The following is a 16,040-nucleotide window of genomic DNA, read 5'->3' on the forward strand; positions in this document are numbered from 1 at the left end:
TTCATACCATCAAACAAGAACTTATTCATAAATTCTTAAAACAATACAATAAAGGTATCTAGTTTTAAATTTAAATCCTTTCAATTTATGACCAATAGTAGTAGACCAATTTTTATCTTACCTCATTTTATTAAACACAAACAGCAACCAAACTTCACTAAAGATCAGGTACACAGAACTATGTGGTCAAAGTTGTTCTATGAGCAAGACAGCACCCTGTTACTAACACAGCATCACTCACTTGTTATGCAATAATAAATCAGACAACATCCTGTTTGGAATAGATACATGAAATTCATAAGCCTAATCATGCTACCATAATTCTCTTTCCTCTACTTTCTTGTTTCAGTTAAAGTCTGGAACTTTTATTCATTAATAAATGAATGCCAATTTCAATGCCAATGCCAATTACCAATGCCAATTCATAAGAACAAAGGCAAAAAGGATCCAACCAAGAATGTTAAATTTATTTCATATGTATAATTCTGAATCAACATACTGAGGGTGTGCCCAATTTCAGGTTCAAAATTCAACCACATCAGAAAAACCAGGTTCCAAGTCATTCTTACTCAAAATTCAATGGATACCAACTAATATATTTTTGGCTAGAAAATTATCTTTTTTCATAACTTTTGCTTTTCTCATGATGTATTCTATTTTTTATCAAAAGCAGAAGAATCAGCATAACATGCATCCTATCTGTTGCATGATATTTTGGAGCTAATAAGGAGTAACCAAAAAACCAAATTCACTGATGTCGAGTCAGATCTGATTTATAGCAACTCCTCCTTAGGGGTAGCGTAGTGCCTAAGGCACTTCACTGCTAACCAGAAGGCTGGTGGTTCAAACCTACCAGCCACTCCTCAGACGGAAGGTTGGGCAATATACTTCCATAGTGATACTGTCTTGGAAACCCAGGGAGGGGTCACTATGAGTCAGGTTCGACTTGATGGCATATAACAATAATCACTATGGAAGCAGATTGCATAACCTTCCTTCCAAGGAGTAGCTGGTGGGTTTGAACTGCTAGCCTTCTGGTTAGCAGTTCTAGATTTGTAGAATCTGTAGGTACACTACAAGTCAAATCAACTAGATGGCAGTGAGTTTTATTTTTTGTTGGTTTGTAGGTACATATGTTTCAGACAAATATCTAATGAATGGATTTCTATCCAAAGGTATAAGCCTTGCAGCGTTTTGATTTTGTTTTCTATCATCAAGTACAAGCTTGCCTATTTATCTCTGTAATCAGAAGCAAATTGAAATGATAGCAAAGTATACTAGCATTCCTAGACTAAGATGTTTTATAGTACCAAACACCTCCTATGGTTGAAACAATAAAAGCAAAACCTACAGTGATGGGTTCAAAGAAAATTAGTACATGATTTTAAGGGATTATAGGTTTTTTTAATAAAAAGCCCTAAAGTTTTTCAACAGCTGTTATATTCACGAATATGTTCATTATAAAATGTAAAGCATATTATTCTCATTTGCATATCAGTTTAGTTAATAAACAACATTTTATACAAACATATCACATCCTAATTGTGGTTCATCTTACAGATGAGAAAGTTAGGCCCAGGTAGGTTATATGTCCTTCTCAACATCACAAAGGCATTATGTAGAAGAGCCTTCATGTATTCTAATTGTATGGAAGACATCCATTAGTAATGTCCATGGAGGCACATTTGCACATAGTGTGATTAGATCAAGACATTTCCTCTATACTGAAGTACTTTATAGTGAATCTTTATAAAGACTTTTTCACAACACAGAGTTCATGACATTGGAATAAGACGTTGGAGTGCCTATTAAAATACAAAATAATAATAATAAACCATGTACTAGTTAATCACTCTTTGAATATAAATTCCGTTTATTACTTTGGATTTCAAGTTTCTGACATTAAGCAAAGCAGATCATCATGCCAAAAATGTTCATAATTGTTTTTCAGTTTATTTCATTTTCTAAAAATTAAGACCTCATTAAGATCATTTAAAATGCTTATTCTGAGCTTAAAAGAGTTTTTGGAGAAGACTTATCTTGTGGATTTGGGCTATTATTCCTGCTATGTGTTTGATGTACCTTCAACTAAGTCCCTTTGTATTTCAGGCTGTCCTACAAAATTAAGTTGTAGCTATTAATTAAGCAAGGAGTAAGTTTTTATTTTTATCCCAGAAGTTTATTAATCTATAATTATATTATGAAGCTTTTATTATAAACTTTTATTACAAAAGGTAAAACCTTTAAGCTTTATTAGTTGGCAAAGATAAGACAGAGCTGGGGGGAGTGGTGGAGACAGACTTCCAGATCAACAGCTTTCTGGAAGAAACTAAGAATCATATCTCACAGTCAGTCATTGGTTAGAAAACGTCCAGAGTTATTTCCAAAAGTGTTGAAGAGTCCGTGTGTTTACACTAGACTTTTTATGAACCAAAAATATTATTTATATATTTTTTAAATACACATGGCAAGTTCTGTTCTGCAAACCATTTGTTCAGACAAAAAAGCTTTACCTAAAAAAAAATGGAACTTTTTGCCATCAAGACTAGAGGTAAATTAAATTACTCAGAATCTCAAAACAAAGCAAGTCAAAAATCTGGGGAAACTCCTGGATGTATGTTATACAGGAGTCACACTTATTCAGCTGTACTGATACTATCCTTGTGCATAAAATATACTCATAAAAATATATATGATCCAACAGTGTCTGAAATAATTATAAAGACATGCAAAAAAAACATGCCTACTTCATTTACAAATGCAGTTAATTCTGGAAGTGAAGATAAGCATTATTTATTGAGAATAAATATGATTCTTACCATCTGAGACTGACTCCTAGGACATCCATTGATATCTTCAACTTTTTCATTTGCTAAAGCCAAGAAATAAAATAAAAGAGAGAAAAAAAGAACAACATGCTTATACAATAAAGTAAAATACAGGGGGAAAAAAAAAGACTTAAAAAAAAAATCACCAAGCAAAATGCTGCTCCTACATTTTCTCTGTCTCCTAAGCTGTGTACAAGAGAACAAACTTATTAGCAGCCGCCAATTCCATATGCACAGATCAGGGGGAAAAAAAAAAGTGAGTGAGAAGGAAGTTGCTGCTAATTCTTTAGCCTGTGCCAAATGACTGCTGACATGAACCCTTTCACAATTGTCCCTGCTGGATCAGGATACAGTTTCAAGGAATCTCGGCATGTATGAGCTGCTCCAGCTAAGGAAATGCACACATGGGAGACATATGGTTCAATGAAGCATTTATTTCTGACAATTCATTGTATGTAAAGATACAATTTTAGCCATTTAAAAATATAGTCAAACTGCCTTATTCAAACAGCCTCATGTAAACATTTTTTAAATTAAATCAGGAGAGAGAAAGAGAGCTACACTGATCTCAGAGACACATGGACCAAGTCAGTATGCATTCAACTTAAATTGTATTTCAAAAAAGGGAGAGTGGGGAGGACCTTGCAGGCTTTCTCTCAGAGGGAAGGTCTTACCAATGATCTGGATGATTTCTGCTAGCAGGACTCCATCTGTAATGTCTTGTTGCAAATCCTTGATCAGCCGCTTGTGGCCCGATTTTGCTAGGTAGTGGTTGGCCCAGTCAGTGTAAATCTGTTGAGCAGAGGGAGGGAAGAAGTGAGATGAGATGATGGAAAAGAGAGACAATAAAAATGCTGAAGACAAATGTTGGATTCAAAGGGAAGCTATTCTGGATCACATTCCTGTTTAAGAAGTCATTGCTCCAAAGGAAATAGTTGTAAAATAATTTTTAAACTGCTCTTTCTTCCACTTATCTCTTGTTTCAAGGGAAGATGATTCACTCTCTTTCAAAATAAGGGGCCAGTCACTTATGACAAAGCAAAAACTCCCTTCCTGGATGACTACTGTTGCCAATCAATTTGGGTTCTCTCTCACTTGCCCTTAGTTCTATCACTTTGACAATAATTCTGCTTGTTCTTATTGAAGAAATCCACCTGGACTGATCTACACAGGAATTTTATTGTAAAAATCTGTTTCTTTGAGAAGTCTTTATTGAATTTGTCAGATGAGATATCATACATGACAATATTTTGGCATAATTTAATGAAATAATTGTAAATGCCTTCCTGTCTAGGATATTTTATTTGGACTGTCATCTCCAATTTAAGCCATTTGAAATGTGTTCGTATGAAAGAATAGAGGTAGCAAATGCAGTTATTACAAAGAAATTACAATATGCAATTGAAGAGTAGACTGTAAATCACTAGGCTGGCAATTTGGCCTAGAGTAGATGGTTCTTCAACAATCAACAGATTATACCTAAAGCAAACCACTCACTGCCATCAAGTTGATTCTGACTCATAGTGACCCTATATGACAGAGTAGAACTGCCCCATAGAGTTTTCAAGGCTGTAAATCTTTACAGAAGCACACTGCCTCAGCTTTCTCCCATGGACTAGCTGGTAGGTTCCAACTGCTGACCTTTTCATTAGCAGCCGAATGCTTTAACCACTGCACCACCAGAACTCCTGAACATATTACAATATAAAGAAAATATGAAACTGCTCAAAATTTTCTTAAGCACAAAATGTTACTAATTTTTTTCAAATATTATCAGACACCAGGGGTCACCATGAGTCAGAAACTATGGCAACTGGATTACTAACATAAAGTGCTATTGTAAAGGAAATGAATGTGTCAAAACCTTTCAGTTTTTCCAGTGATTTATATGAATAGATTAGTAATTTTTTTGCACACGGACTATGATATATAGAAGATATATATTCTTATGTAAAAGAAGAAAAAATTGCAAATGATAGTAAGCCTCATTGCCACTGAGTCAACTGCAACTCATAGCAAACCTTTGGAGCAGAATGGAACAGTCCAATAAGATTTCCAAGGCTGCAATCCTTCTGAAAGCAGACTGCCACATCCTTCTCCTATTGAGAAAATGGTGGATTTCAAAAGCCAACTTTTCCATTTAGCAGAAAAGTGCTTAACTACTGAGCCACCAGAGCTCAGAAATGATAGTGGAGAAGTGAAAATGAGTGGGAAATAAATAGTTTCCCTTATTTGCAGTTTCACTTTCCGCAGCTTCAGTTACTCATGGTCAACTGCAGTCTGAAAATATTAAATGGAAAATTCCAGAAATGTACAATTCATCAGTTTTAAACTGTGTACTGTTCTGAGTAGTGTGACGAAACCTCACAAGATCATGATCCATCCATCATGCCTTACATGTGTTTCATCCCATTGTCTAGTGTATCCACACTGTAAATGTTAACCAATGGTGAGTCAATTAGTAGCTGTCTCAGTTATCAGACCAACTATCAGGATAGCACAGTGCTTGAGTTCAGGTAACCCTTATTTGAGAAGCTCTGTTGGGACAGTGGTTAAAGCATTCAGCTGCTAACCAAAAGGTCAGTGGTTAGTACCTGCACCCTTTCCTTGGGAGAAAGATGAGGCAATCTTCTTTTGTAAAGATCTATAGCCTTAGATACCATACCTGGCAGTTCTACTGTGGTCTGTAGGGTTGCTATGAGTCTGATTTGAGTAGATGGCAGTGTTTTTTTTTTGTTGTTGTTGTTGTTGTTTTTAATCCTTTTTACTCAATAATTGTTCTATTTTATTTTTAGTTATTTCTGCTCATCTCTTACTGTGCCTAATTTATAAATAAAACTTTGTCATAGGTATGTACATGTAAGAAAAAAAACATAGTATATACAGGGTTCAGTACTATATACCACCATTTGTCTTTCAGTTTGTTGTACTGCACTGGCTTGTATGTTGCTGTGAGGCAGGAAGCTATAAAACTAGTATTTCAAATACCAGCAGAGTCACCCATGGTTGACAGGTTTCAGCAGAGCTTCCAAACTAAGACAGACTGGGAAGAATGAGGCTGTCACTTCTGAAAAAAAACTGGCCACTTAAAACCTTATGAATAGAAGTGAAACACTGACTGATATATTACTGGAAAACTTTGTGAATAGCCCTGAAATATTGTCTGATATAGTACCAGGAGATGAGGCTCTCAAGTTGGATGGCACACAAAATAAAACAGTGAAGAGCTGCCTCCTCTAAATAGAGTCAGCCTTAATGACATAGATAGAGTTAAGCTTCAGGGACCTTAATTTGCTGATGTGGCAAGACTCAAAATGGGAAGAAACAGTTGCAAACATCCATTAATAATCAATCAGAATATGGAATGTATGAAGTATGAATCTAGAAAAACTGTAAGTTGTCAGAAATGAAATGGAATGCATAAAGATAATATCCTAGGCATTAGTGAGCTGAAATGGACTGGAATTGGCCATTTTGAAAGAGACAATCATATGATCTATTATGCCAGGAATGATAAATTGAAGAGGAATGACATTGCATTCATTACCAAAAAGAATATCTCAAAATCTATCCTGAAGCACAATGCTGTCAGTGATAGGATAATATCCATTTGCCTACAAGGACAACCAGTTAAGCTATTATTATTCAAATTTACACACCAATTATCAAAGTCAAATATGAAGAAATTGAAGATTTTTATCAATTTCTGCCATCTGAAATTAACCAAACATGATATCAAGATGCATTGATAATTACTGGTGATTGGAATGTGAAAGATAAAAGTAAACAAGAACCATTGGTAGTTGGAAAATGTGGCATTGGTAAGAGAAATAACGCCGGAGATCACATGATAGAATTTTGTAAGACCAATGACTTATTCATTGCAAATACCTTTTATCAACAACATAAATGGTGGCTATATATGTGGACCTCACCAGATGGAATACACAGAAGTCAGATTGACTATCTCTGTGGAAAGAGGTGATGGAGAAGCTCAATGTCATCAGTCAAAACAAGGCCAAGAGCTGACTGTGGAACAATTGATTGCTCTTATGCAAGTTCAAGAAGAAGCTGAAGGAAATTAAAGCAAGTCCACAAGAGGTAAAATATGAACTTGAGTATAACTCACCTGAATTTAGAGACCATCTGAAGGCAGATTTGATGTATTAAATACCAAAGACCAAAAACCAGAAGAGCTGTGAGATGATACCAAGAGCATCATCCATAAAGAAAACAGAGTCGTTAAAAAGACAGGAAAGGAAGAAAAGAGCACAATGCATGTTAGAAGAGACTCTGAAACTTGCCAGTGAAGAGAGAGTAGCTAAAGTGAATGGAAGAAATGGTGAGATAAAAGAGCTGAACAGAAGATTTCAAAGGGCCACTCGAGATGATAAAGTAAAGTATTATAATGAAATGTGCAAAGACTTGGAGTTAAAAAACCAAAAAGGAAGAACTCACTTGACATTTCTCAAGCTGAAAGAACTGAAAAAAAAATGCAAGCCTCAAGTTGCAATACTGAAGGATTCTAAGGGCAAAATATTGAACGACGCAGGAAGTATCAAAAGAAGATGGAGAGAATACACAGAGTCACTGTATTGAAAAGAATCAGTTGATGTCCAGATATTTTCAGGAGGCAGCATATGATCAAAGACAAATGGTATTGAAGGAAGAAGTTAAAGCTGTACTGAAGGAACTGGCAGAAAACAAGGCTCCACGAATTGACAAAATACCCATTGAAATGTTTCAACAAAAGGATGAAGCACTGGAGGCACTCACTTGACTATGCCAAGAGATTTGGAAGACAGCTACAAGTCCAACTGACCGGAAGAGGTCACTATTTGTGCCCATTCCAAAGAAAGGGGATTCAACAGAATGTGAAAATTATCGAACAATGCCATTAATATCACACACAAGTAAAATCTTGCTGAAGATAATACAAAAACAATTGTGGCAGTACACAGACAGGGGACTTCCAGAAATGCAAGCTGGATTCAGAAAAGGACATAGAACCAGAGATATCATTGCTGATGTCAGATAAATCTTAACTAAAATTAAAAAAAAAAAGAAAAAGAAAAATATCTGTGTTTTATTGACTATACAAAGACATTCAAATCTGTGGATCATAACAAATTATGGATAATATTGTGAAGAACAGGAATTCCAAAACACTTGATTGTGCTCATGAGGAACTTGTACATAGACCAAGAGGCTTTCCTTCAAACAGAATGATGGGACACTGCATGGTTTAAAATCAGGAAGGGTGTGTGTCAGGGTTGTATTCTTTCACCACACTAATTCAGTCTGTGTGTTGAGCAAATGATTTGAGAAGTTCCACTAGAGGAAGAAGGACGTGGCATCAGGATTGGAGGAACACACATTAGCAACCTATAATAAGCAGGTAACATAACCCTACTTGCTGCAAGTGAGGATGACTTGAAGCACTTACTGACGAAGATCAAAGACTACAGTCTTCAGTATGGATGATGTTTCAACCTAAAGAAAATGAAAATCCTCACAACTGGACCAATACACAATATCATGATAAATGGAAAACAGACTGATGTTGTCAGGGATTCCATTTTACTTAGATCCAGGGTCAACACCCATGGAAGCAGCAGTCAGGGAATCAGATGTTGTATTGTACTGGGCAAATCTGCTGAAAAGACTTCTTTAAAGTGCTAAGAAGCAAAAATATCACTCTGAAGGCTAAGGTGCACCTAACACAAACTATGGTAGTTTCAATCACCTCATATGCATATGAAAGCTGGACAATGAATAAGGAAGACTGAAGAAGAGTTGATGCCTTTTAATTGTGGTGTTGGCAAAGAAAACTAAAAATATCATGTACTACCAAAAGAATGAAAAAATCTGTCTTGGAAGAAGTGTGGCCAGAATGCTCCTTAGAAGAGAGAATGAGTACACTTCGCCTCATCTGCTTTGGTCACATTTTCAAAAGGGGACCATTCCCTAGAAAATGATAGCATGTTTGGTAAAGTAGAGGTTCAGTGAAAAAGGTGAAGACCCTCAATGAGATGGATTGAGACAGTGGCTGCAACAATGGGCTCAAGCATAACAAGCGTTGTGAGGATGGTGTAGGACCAGGCAGTGTTTTGTTCTGTTGGACATAGGGTCTTGGTCATCGCAGAACTACTTACAATAGAATAAAGATGGAAACAACCTAGGTGCCCATCAACAGAAGAACGGGTAAGCAAACTATGGTACACATACATACAATAGAATAGTATGCAACACTAAAGAATAATGTAGAATCTACAAAACACTGCATAATGTGGATAAACTTGGAGGACATTATGCTGAATGAAATAAGTCAGTCACAAAAGGACAAATATTGTATTAGTTCATTATTACAAAAAGTCAAGGAAAGGTTTATGTATGGAAGGAAACTTTCTTTGTTGGTTACCAGCGGTGGGAGGAGAGGGGAAGGAACACTGCAAAAACTAAAAATAATATTTTTTAAAAAAAAACTACAAATGTTAGCATTAATTGTTTATACTTATAATACAGGCTTCAGGATAAGCCAGACTTGATTTGTGCCAGGTGATATCCATGGAGTCCATCATCCAATGGCCACTGCATTGGCTTAAAGGATTATACAATGATTAAGATTATACAATGATTGGAGTGGCACAGTGCTGGTTTTGAGGCCCAGAATATCACTCAATACCAATGGTACCTTGAACAAGTACTGTACTGGACAAATACATTACAGGTTTGATGTTGGGACGAAGACAGAAGTTTAAGTGCCTGCCACAGAGTTAATACTGAAGGAAATTTCTTATTATCATCATTGTAGCATTTTGCTTTATTTTGGAATAATAGCTTTCCAATAAACTTTTGTTGAAGTTATTCTTTCACAGAGGTTAAAAAAATAATAATAAGAAGAAAACTAGCAGTATAGGGCCAAAGAAATTACTCTGTGTTCTTCTGACACTACTTTTATCTCTGGATCTTCTTAACTCCTAATTCACATGGGTCAGGTATCTATCAGTCTGTCTTCTCAACTCAGAAGAATATGTATAAGTTTATGCTTGCTATGCTGTCCTGGAAGCCTGCTATGTCTCTATCTATGACAGTATCTCCACCAAACTCTATGTTGCATGATTTTGTTTAATGACATTAAATTATGGAAACAATATTTATTTAAATAACAGTGTAATGTAGTAAAAATGAAAATAAAAATACTTTCATTCTCCAAATACATGTCAACAGTGCCTTAGCCTCTATCCAAATCCCTCCTGATACTTAAAAACTCCAAAAAAAAAAAAAAAAAAAACCTCACTGCTGGTGAGTTTATTCAACTCATAGCCACCCCCCCACCCTTGGTTTTTCAAGTTGATATCTTTATGGAAGTAGATTGCCCAATCTTCCTTCCAAGGAGTGGCTGGTGGGTTTGAACCACCAGCCTTTAGGTTAGCAGCCAAATGCCTTAGGCACTATGCCACCAGAGCTCCCTCCTGAGACTTAGATGAGGTAAAATGTGCAGTTACCAGCATGAATTTTTTAGTCTATTTTGCAATAGCATGTATTCTCTGAGGAAAATCCCATACCACTGGAATTTCTTCTCAGTCACTTAATATCTATGTGGACACTGATTGAAAATTTATGTTCCTCAGTGCCAGAGTTCTCTCATCTCTAAAGTGGTAATAATACTATTATCTACTAATTGGATTATTGTGCAGATTGAATGAATTAATACTTTTAGAACATGGTCTTTTATGTGGTGTTAATTAAACGTTAAATAGTATTCAAATTCTACTATGACATACACTTAAATGAATTAAAATTAGAAATTTATTAACTTAATGAGCCGTTATTATTATCAAATCCTTAAATCTTAGCTATCCACCAAAATGTAATTAACCCAACTAATTAGGAAAAACTGCTGCAAGTTGTAATGACCTATGAGTTTAGCCATTTCCTTTTACATTATCTCTTTCGTAGTTCTCATTTTTCATTTTAAAATAGCAGGGTCAAATAGAAGGCAATATACATGGCATCATATTGCTTTTGTCTAGTGAACCTGTCACAGTAATAGAACATCAGAAGAAGATCTACTGTGATTGTCCACAGGGTGCTAAATCTCTGTGATCATTGCCATTAGTACTGACAATATAGCACATTCCTCCTTATAGCACAACAAAGGCCCCTGAATTTTTTAACCATTATGTATTTCAGCATTTTATGAATGTACTAGGTCAACTAATAGTTATATAAATATGATAATGACTGTTTTTGTTATTGCATACACTATACTGAGGTATACAAATATTTCATTAAAATACAAGAATTTATTTTTTGATGAGTGTTACATAATCAAAGACATGGAGAGAATATAGTGGGGGAAAATAAGCTGTCGGCTGCTTAGAAGATATTACAGATGCAAACCAATAACCTTGCACTTAATTTGTATACATTATGCTTCCCCAACTTTTAAGCAGAAGCAATAGCTTTCTATAAGCATTTCTCTCAGGTTTATTCAAACTACTGTCTCTGAGAAGCCAGACAGACTCTTCTAAAGCAGATAGGGGTCAGGCAAAGAGGAATCAGATAAAGTACTGTTTGCTCCGACGCACAGCAATCGTATGTACAACTGAGCGAGACACTGGGTGGTCCTGAGCCATCCTCAATCATTGCCATGCTTGAGCCCATCGTTGCAGCCACTGCGCCAATCCATCTCATTGAGGGTCTTCCCCTTTTTGGCTGACTCTCTACTTTACCCAACATGATATCCTTCTCCAGGGACTTGTACCTTCTGACAACATTATATTAAGGTTTTTTAGGTGAAAGTCAGTTATTAAATATTTTTATATAGGGCTATTATGCCTGTCTTGCCCGTATTTCTACCAGCTAGGGTGCAGCTATGATGGATAATTTAGTCTACAGAAAAATTTAATCAAGGGAGACTGCTTAAGCTATTGAAAGACTGCCACTTTTCAAATGGTGAAGTAAAAACTTTTCAGTACTGCATTTTCTAGAAAATGGCACTCAAAACAAGGTCATGAGAAATCAAAATTCAGCCTTTATCATCTAAGACCACAGTAGGTGAAAATGGAGAGCACATGAAGAACAGCAAATGATTTAGCAAAGAGGAGCAAAGAAAAATTAAGCTCACAGGGGCCTGCAGAGTGGGTTCTCAGAGAAATGTAAAAATATTTCCCCACAGAAGCCGGAACAGTTTAGTGTAGCTTCAGATCAAATGGAAGGTCGAGTGCACCAGAGAACCCCATTCATCCCATCAAGATCCAGGAAATACAGATTATAGAGAAAGCTAGACTCTGGGTACCAGGAACACAGGTGAGGGGAGGCATGAGAATGACTCAGAGATATTAAGTGAAATTATGCACAGTAATGTTGACCCCTCCATCCCTAGCCCACTTCCCTTTCTAAGCATTAAACCTCAGGAATGCAGGTCTATATCCTCTACGGTCATTACGCTCAGAAAATTGGAGGACCCTTCTCTGACAGCAATGTCTATTCCAAAGGCCAAAAACATTGACCTTCAGGGCACCCAGTAGGCAATGACTGGCTCAACAATGAATACCAGAGGACAGTGAGAAAAACAGTAGATGCACATGTGCACACGCGTGCATGTGCCCACACACATATATAGAAGTAGCATCTAAGTAGATTTTTAGTGTCTCCCACTTGATACATACAGAGTTGAAGGTCACCAAACCTTGGACTTTGGTAGATCAAATCTTCTAAACCAAAACACAGATACCAAAATAGACAGGTTGAAAAGATATTAGAATAAAATTAGAGTTCTGATGATTTTTACTATCGATGCTTCTAGAAACATGCCTCTTCCACATACCCACAGCTTTGGTTTAGGACCTCATCATCTCTCACTCATATTTTTTCAATAGCCTTATTTTTAACAGAATAATTAAAATTTTATGAAACATGAAGCATAAAATAATGTCAAAATCTTATAACAAAAGAGGCAAAACCAATCCCTTGGTTCTCTGTTCTCCAACAGAAGAAACTAATTCCCATTCATTTAACAGTTTCTTATCATATTTATATCTATATTTCTGGGTAAGATGATAGAATTTCCTGATTTATAAATGTGAGAGATTATCCCCTGATCTTCTATAATGATGTATGAAGATGTTGTTCCCTGACCCCAACACAAGGGGCATTAAAAAAAATCTGTTAGGGATTGAAAAAAGTCAGAGTTCACAAGGTTCTCAACATGCAATCTATACAAATGATTCCCCATCATTAGGCAACATGAAGTCTCTGAGAAGCTAATACTAAAGAATTTTAAAAAGTTATTTAAGTTTCAGAAAAGTATGAATCCTTACTTTTTAGTAAAATATTTCATTTTCATCGCAAAGATGGAACCTCCTTAACAATCAGCAATATATTAAAATTCTGGTACATATCACACACATGACTAATAATAACTTTCTACATGAAAGGATTGATAGCCTTTTTTAAAAAAGAGTATACTTGGTATACATGTGAAAAAAACACTTCTCATTACTGCATTTATATGTTCAAGCACTTTGAGAGTTATTTTATATTTAAAATAAAGAATATACTTAGTCAGACTACCGTACTTTGGTCATAAGGCCACAGGAACAAATAAACAACATGAATATTCCTAACAATGATGCCTGCAACCTTATCCATCCCAGCGACACCTCCGTGGTATGCAATCACCTGAAGCAACCTTAACTCAAACTTCAGATTTAATTGGAACATAAATTATATTGATACTTTTATTTACAACTGCATTTATCTCTTTATATTTGTATCAGCTTGGGATGTAGTGACATCTATCTATTTTCATATTTAAGGAAATTTTAAACGAACAGAAATAGACCTCCTGCATGTGGGAGCTCTGGTAGCATAGTGCCTAAGGCATATCTGACTGCTAGCCAGAAGGCTGGCAGTTCAAACCCACCAGCCACTCCTCGGAAGGAAGGTTGGGCAATCTACTTCCATAGTGATACTGCCTCAGAAACCCAAGGAGGGGTCACTATGAGTCAGGGCCGACTCGATGGCAAATAACAACAACAACAACAACATACAAGCTCACAGGAAAAGAGGAGGTAGAGTTTACTGTGCTAACTGTAGTATGTTCTGATTTTCATAAACGATATCTTCACAGAGAAAATAACTGAGGTCATAATATAAAGTATGTAATTCACAATCAAATCAAATCCTTCAACATCTATTGAGCACTATTGTGCTGGGAATTGTGGGAAACACCAAAAAGGTTAACACACAAACTTTGTCCTTTTGTACACTTACTAAGTATTCTCTGAAATGGCAACTGCCTAGTCTTTCACATCCCATCTTGCTTGCCCAGGGGCCAGGTATCATTATGGGTACATTTTAGTGGCCCACGTCTTTGTCCAAATCATCGCTCCCAATACTCATAAAAAGACTCCTAAGTACTCATTTGGGGACTTATGTGCCACTTTCTAATCCTTCTTGCCAACTAAAAATGTACTGAGTACTTTGATATCTGATTCATTATCTTTACTGACCTTAAAAATGATAATTATCATTCCTAGCAATTTCAACATCAGTGTGAACAATCCATCAAACACTCTGGGAGAGATCAAATCTATAATTGAAGAACCACCTTCTGTGTCTTAAATGCATGGTGCCTGATCAATGATGATCTTTTTCCCTACAAAGAACGAGACATTTTTATAAATTTTGAGGGAAAAAAAAGAGGTATTAAAATTGTAGGAGACAATTTTGGTACTAATTTATATTTTATTTCACTTAACTTCAGTGGCATTTCCACTGCTAACAGCAGCATAACAAGAAAGGACTACCTAACAGTCTCTAAGATAGAGTCTCTACTAATAACAATATTGAGAGTAAGATTCTACTTCAATACTTAATGTTTTAACTCTTTCAATCCTCAAAGATTCCTAAGAGGAAGGGACTATTACTCCATTTTAGAAATGAGGTCCCTGAAACACAGAGGCAAAGTATTTTCCCAAGATCACAATAGTAAGTACTTAGAACACAAAATCTCTGGCTCAGAATCGACACTGTTAGTCCGCACTGAAGGAAATGTTTCCTTTATGAGACTTCCCTAATTCCAATCTCCTACAATTATTTCCATTGCATATGACGTTCATCTCAAAATATGAGGAAAAAAGCTCCTTTATTCAAATGCTACAACATCTGGCACTTACAGAGTACTCTATGGGGAATCTGAACAGCTTGCAAAATTCTAATAATGCAGGTGACAACATGAGCTAAAATCTGCATATGGAACTGTACTGAAGAGCATCTCAGAAAAACAGTTAAGGCAAACTTTAGTTCCCACACTTTACTAGCAAAGCAAACAAACATATTAGAGATTGGTTTAACTTCCTTCTTTCCTCAGTTTGATAATTGATGTAAATAGCTCAAATAAATTCAAAGTAAATATTAGTAGCCATTCTTCAAGAAACAAACAACATAGGAGAAAATTTACATAAGAAAATAATGTTAATGGAACACAGTTAAAAAAGAATAAGAATTTGTAAGTTTTAGCAGTTCAGAGTTTCTAAGTTTCACAACTATTTCCACTCACATTCCAATAATTAGCAATGAGGAAAATGACTGTTAGAAATGGTTAGCATAGACCATTGGTTCTCAAGGGATGGTCCCTGGACCCAACACCACCGGAGTTACAAAGGAACTTGTTAGAAATGCAAATTTTGGGACCTCTACTGAATTTGTAATGACTCATAAACTCTTGGAGTAAGACCTGCAATTAGTGTTTAACAAGCTCTCCAGGTGATTCTGATGAGCCTTAATGTTTCAGTCCAATGATATTCACAAATGCAAAGAACTTCCCCTCTAAAACTGTATTTCAATGTAATGGAAACTATATTTCAATGTAATGGAAACTGTATTTCAATGTAATAGAAACTATATTTCAATAAAATGGAAAAGTAACAAAAGGTTCCTGCAGCTTATCTAATATATTCCTGTACTTTCTGAATCTTTTTTGCTCAGAAAACTATACCAAGCTCAGAACATACAAATAGTGAATGCTTTGAAAACAATAAACTCCAATGTTTAAAATCCTTCAGATTATTAGTGCCAAAGGTAACAATCTATCTCAGAGTTCTTTTGAGATAGAAAATAAAATTATTTATCTTTTTATTTAGAAATAGAAGTGCAAGGGATGGTTTATATTTACATAGGATAAAATATAGGACCTGGAAG

At 35.7% G+C, this 16,040-nt stretch overlaps 1 protein-coding gene across 1 annotated transcript in view; it reads right to left on the reverse strand.

Moving 5' to 3' along the window:
- NAV3 (neuron navigator 3) overlaps positions 1–16,040 on the reverse strand; it is a 552,011-nt gene that overhangs the window by 390,292 nt on the left and 145,679 nt on the right. The window contains exons 2-3 of the mRNA XM_007947567.1: positions 3,503–3,620; positions 2,820–2,872 (exon numbers count right to left, since the gene is read on the reverse strand). Coding sequence (XP_007945758.1) covers positions 2,820–2,872; positions 3,503–3,620 — 171 coding nt within the window. The remainder of the gene's footprint in view (positions 1–2,819; positions 2,873–3,502; positions 3,621–16,040) is intronic.

Source organism: Orycteropus afer, unplaced genomic scaffold (assembly GCF_000298275.1).
Source record: "Orycteropus afer afer isolate SDZICR_OR568_19922 unplaced genomic scaffold, OryAfe1.0 scaffold00190, whole genome shotgun sequence".
In the NCBI taxonomy this organism is placed as follows: Eukaryota; Metazoa; Chordata; class Mammalia; order Tubulidentata; family Orycteropodidae; genus Orycteropus; species Orycteropus afer.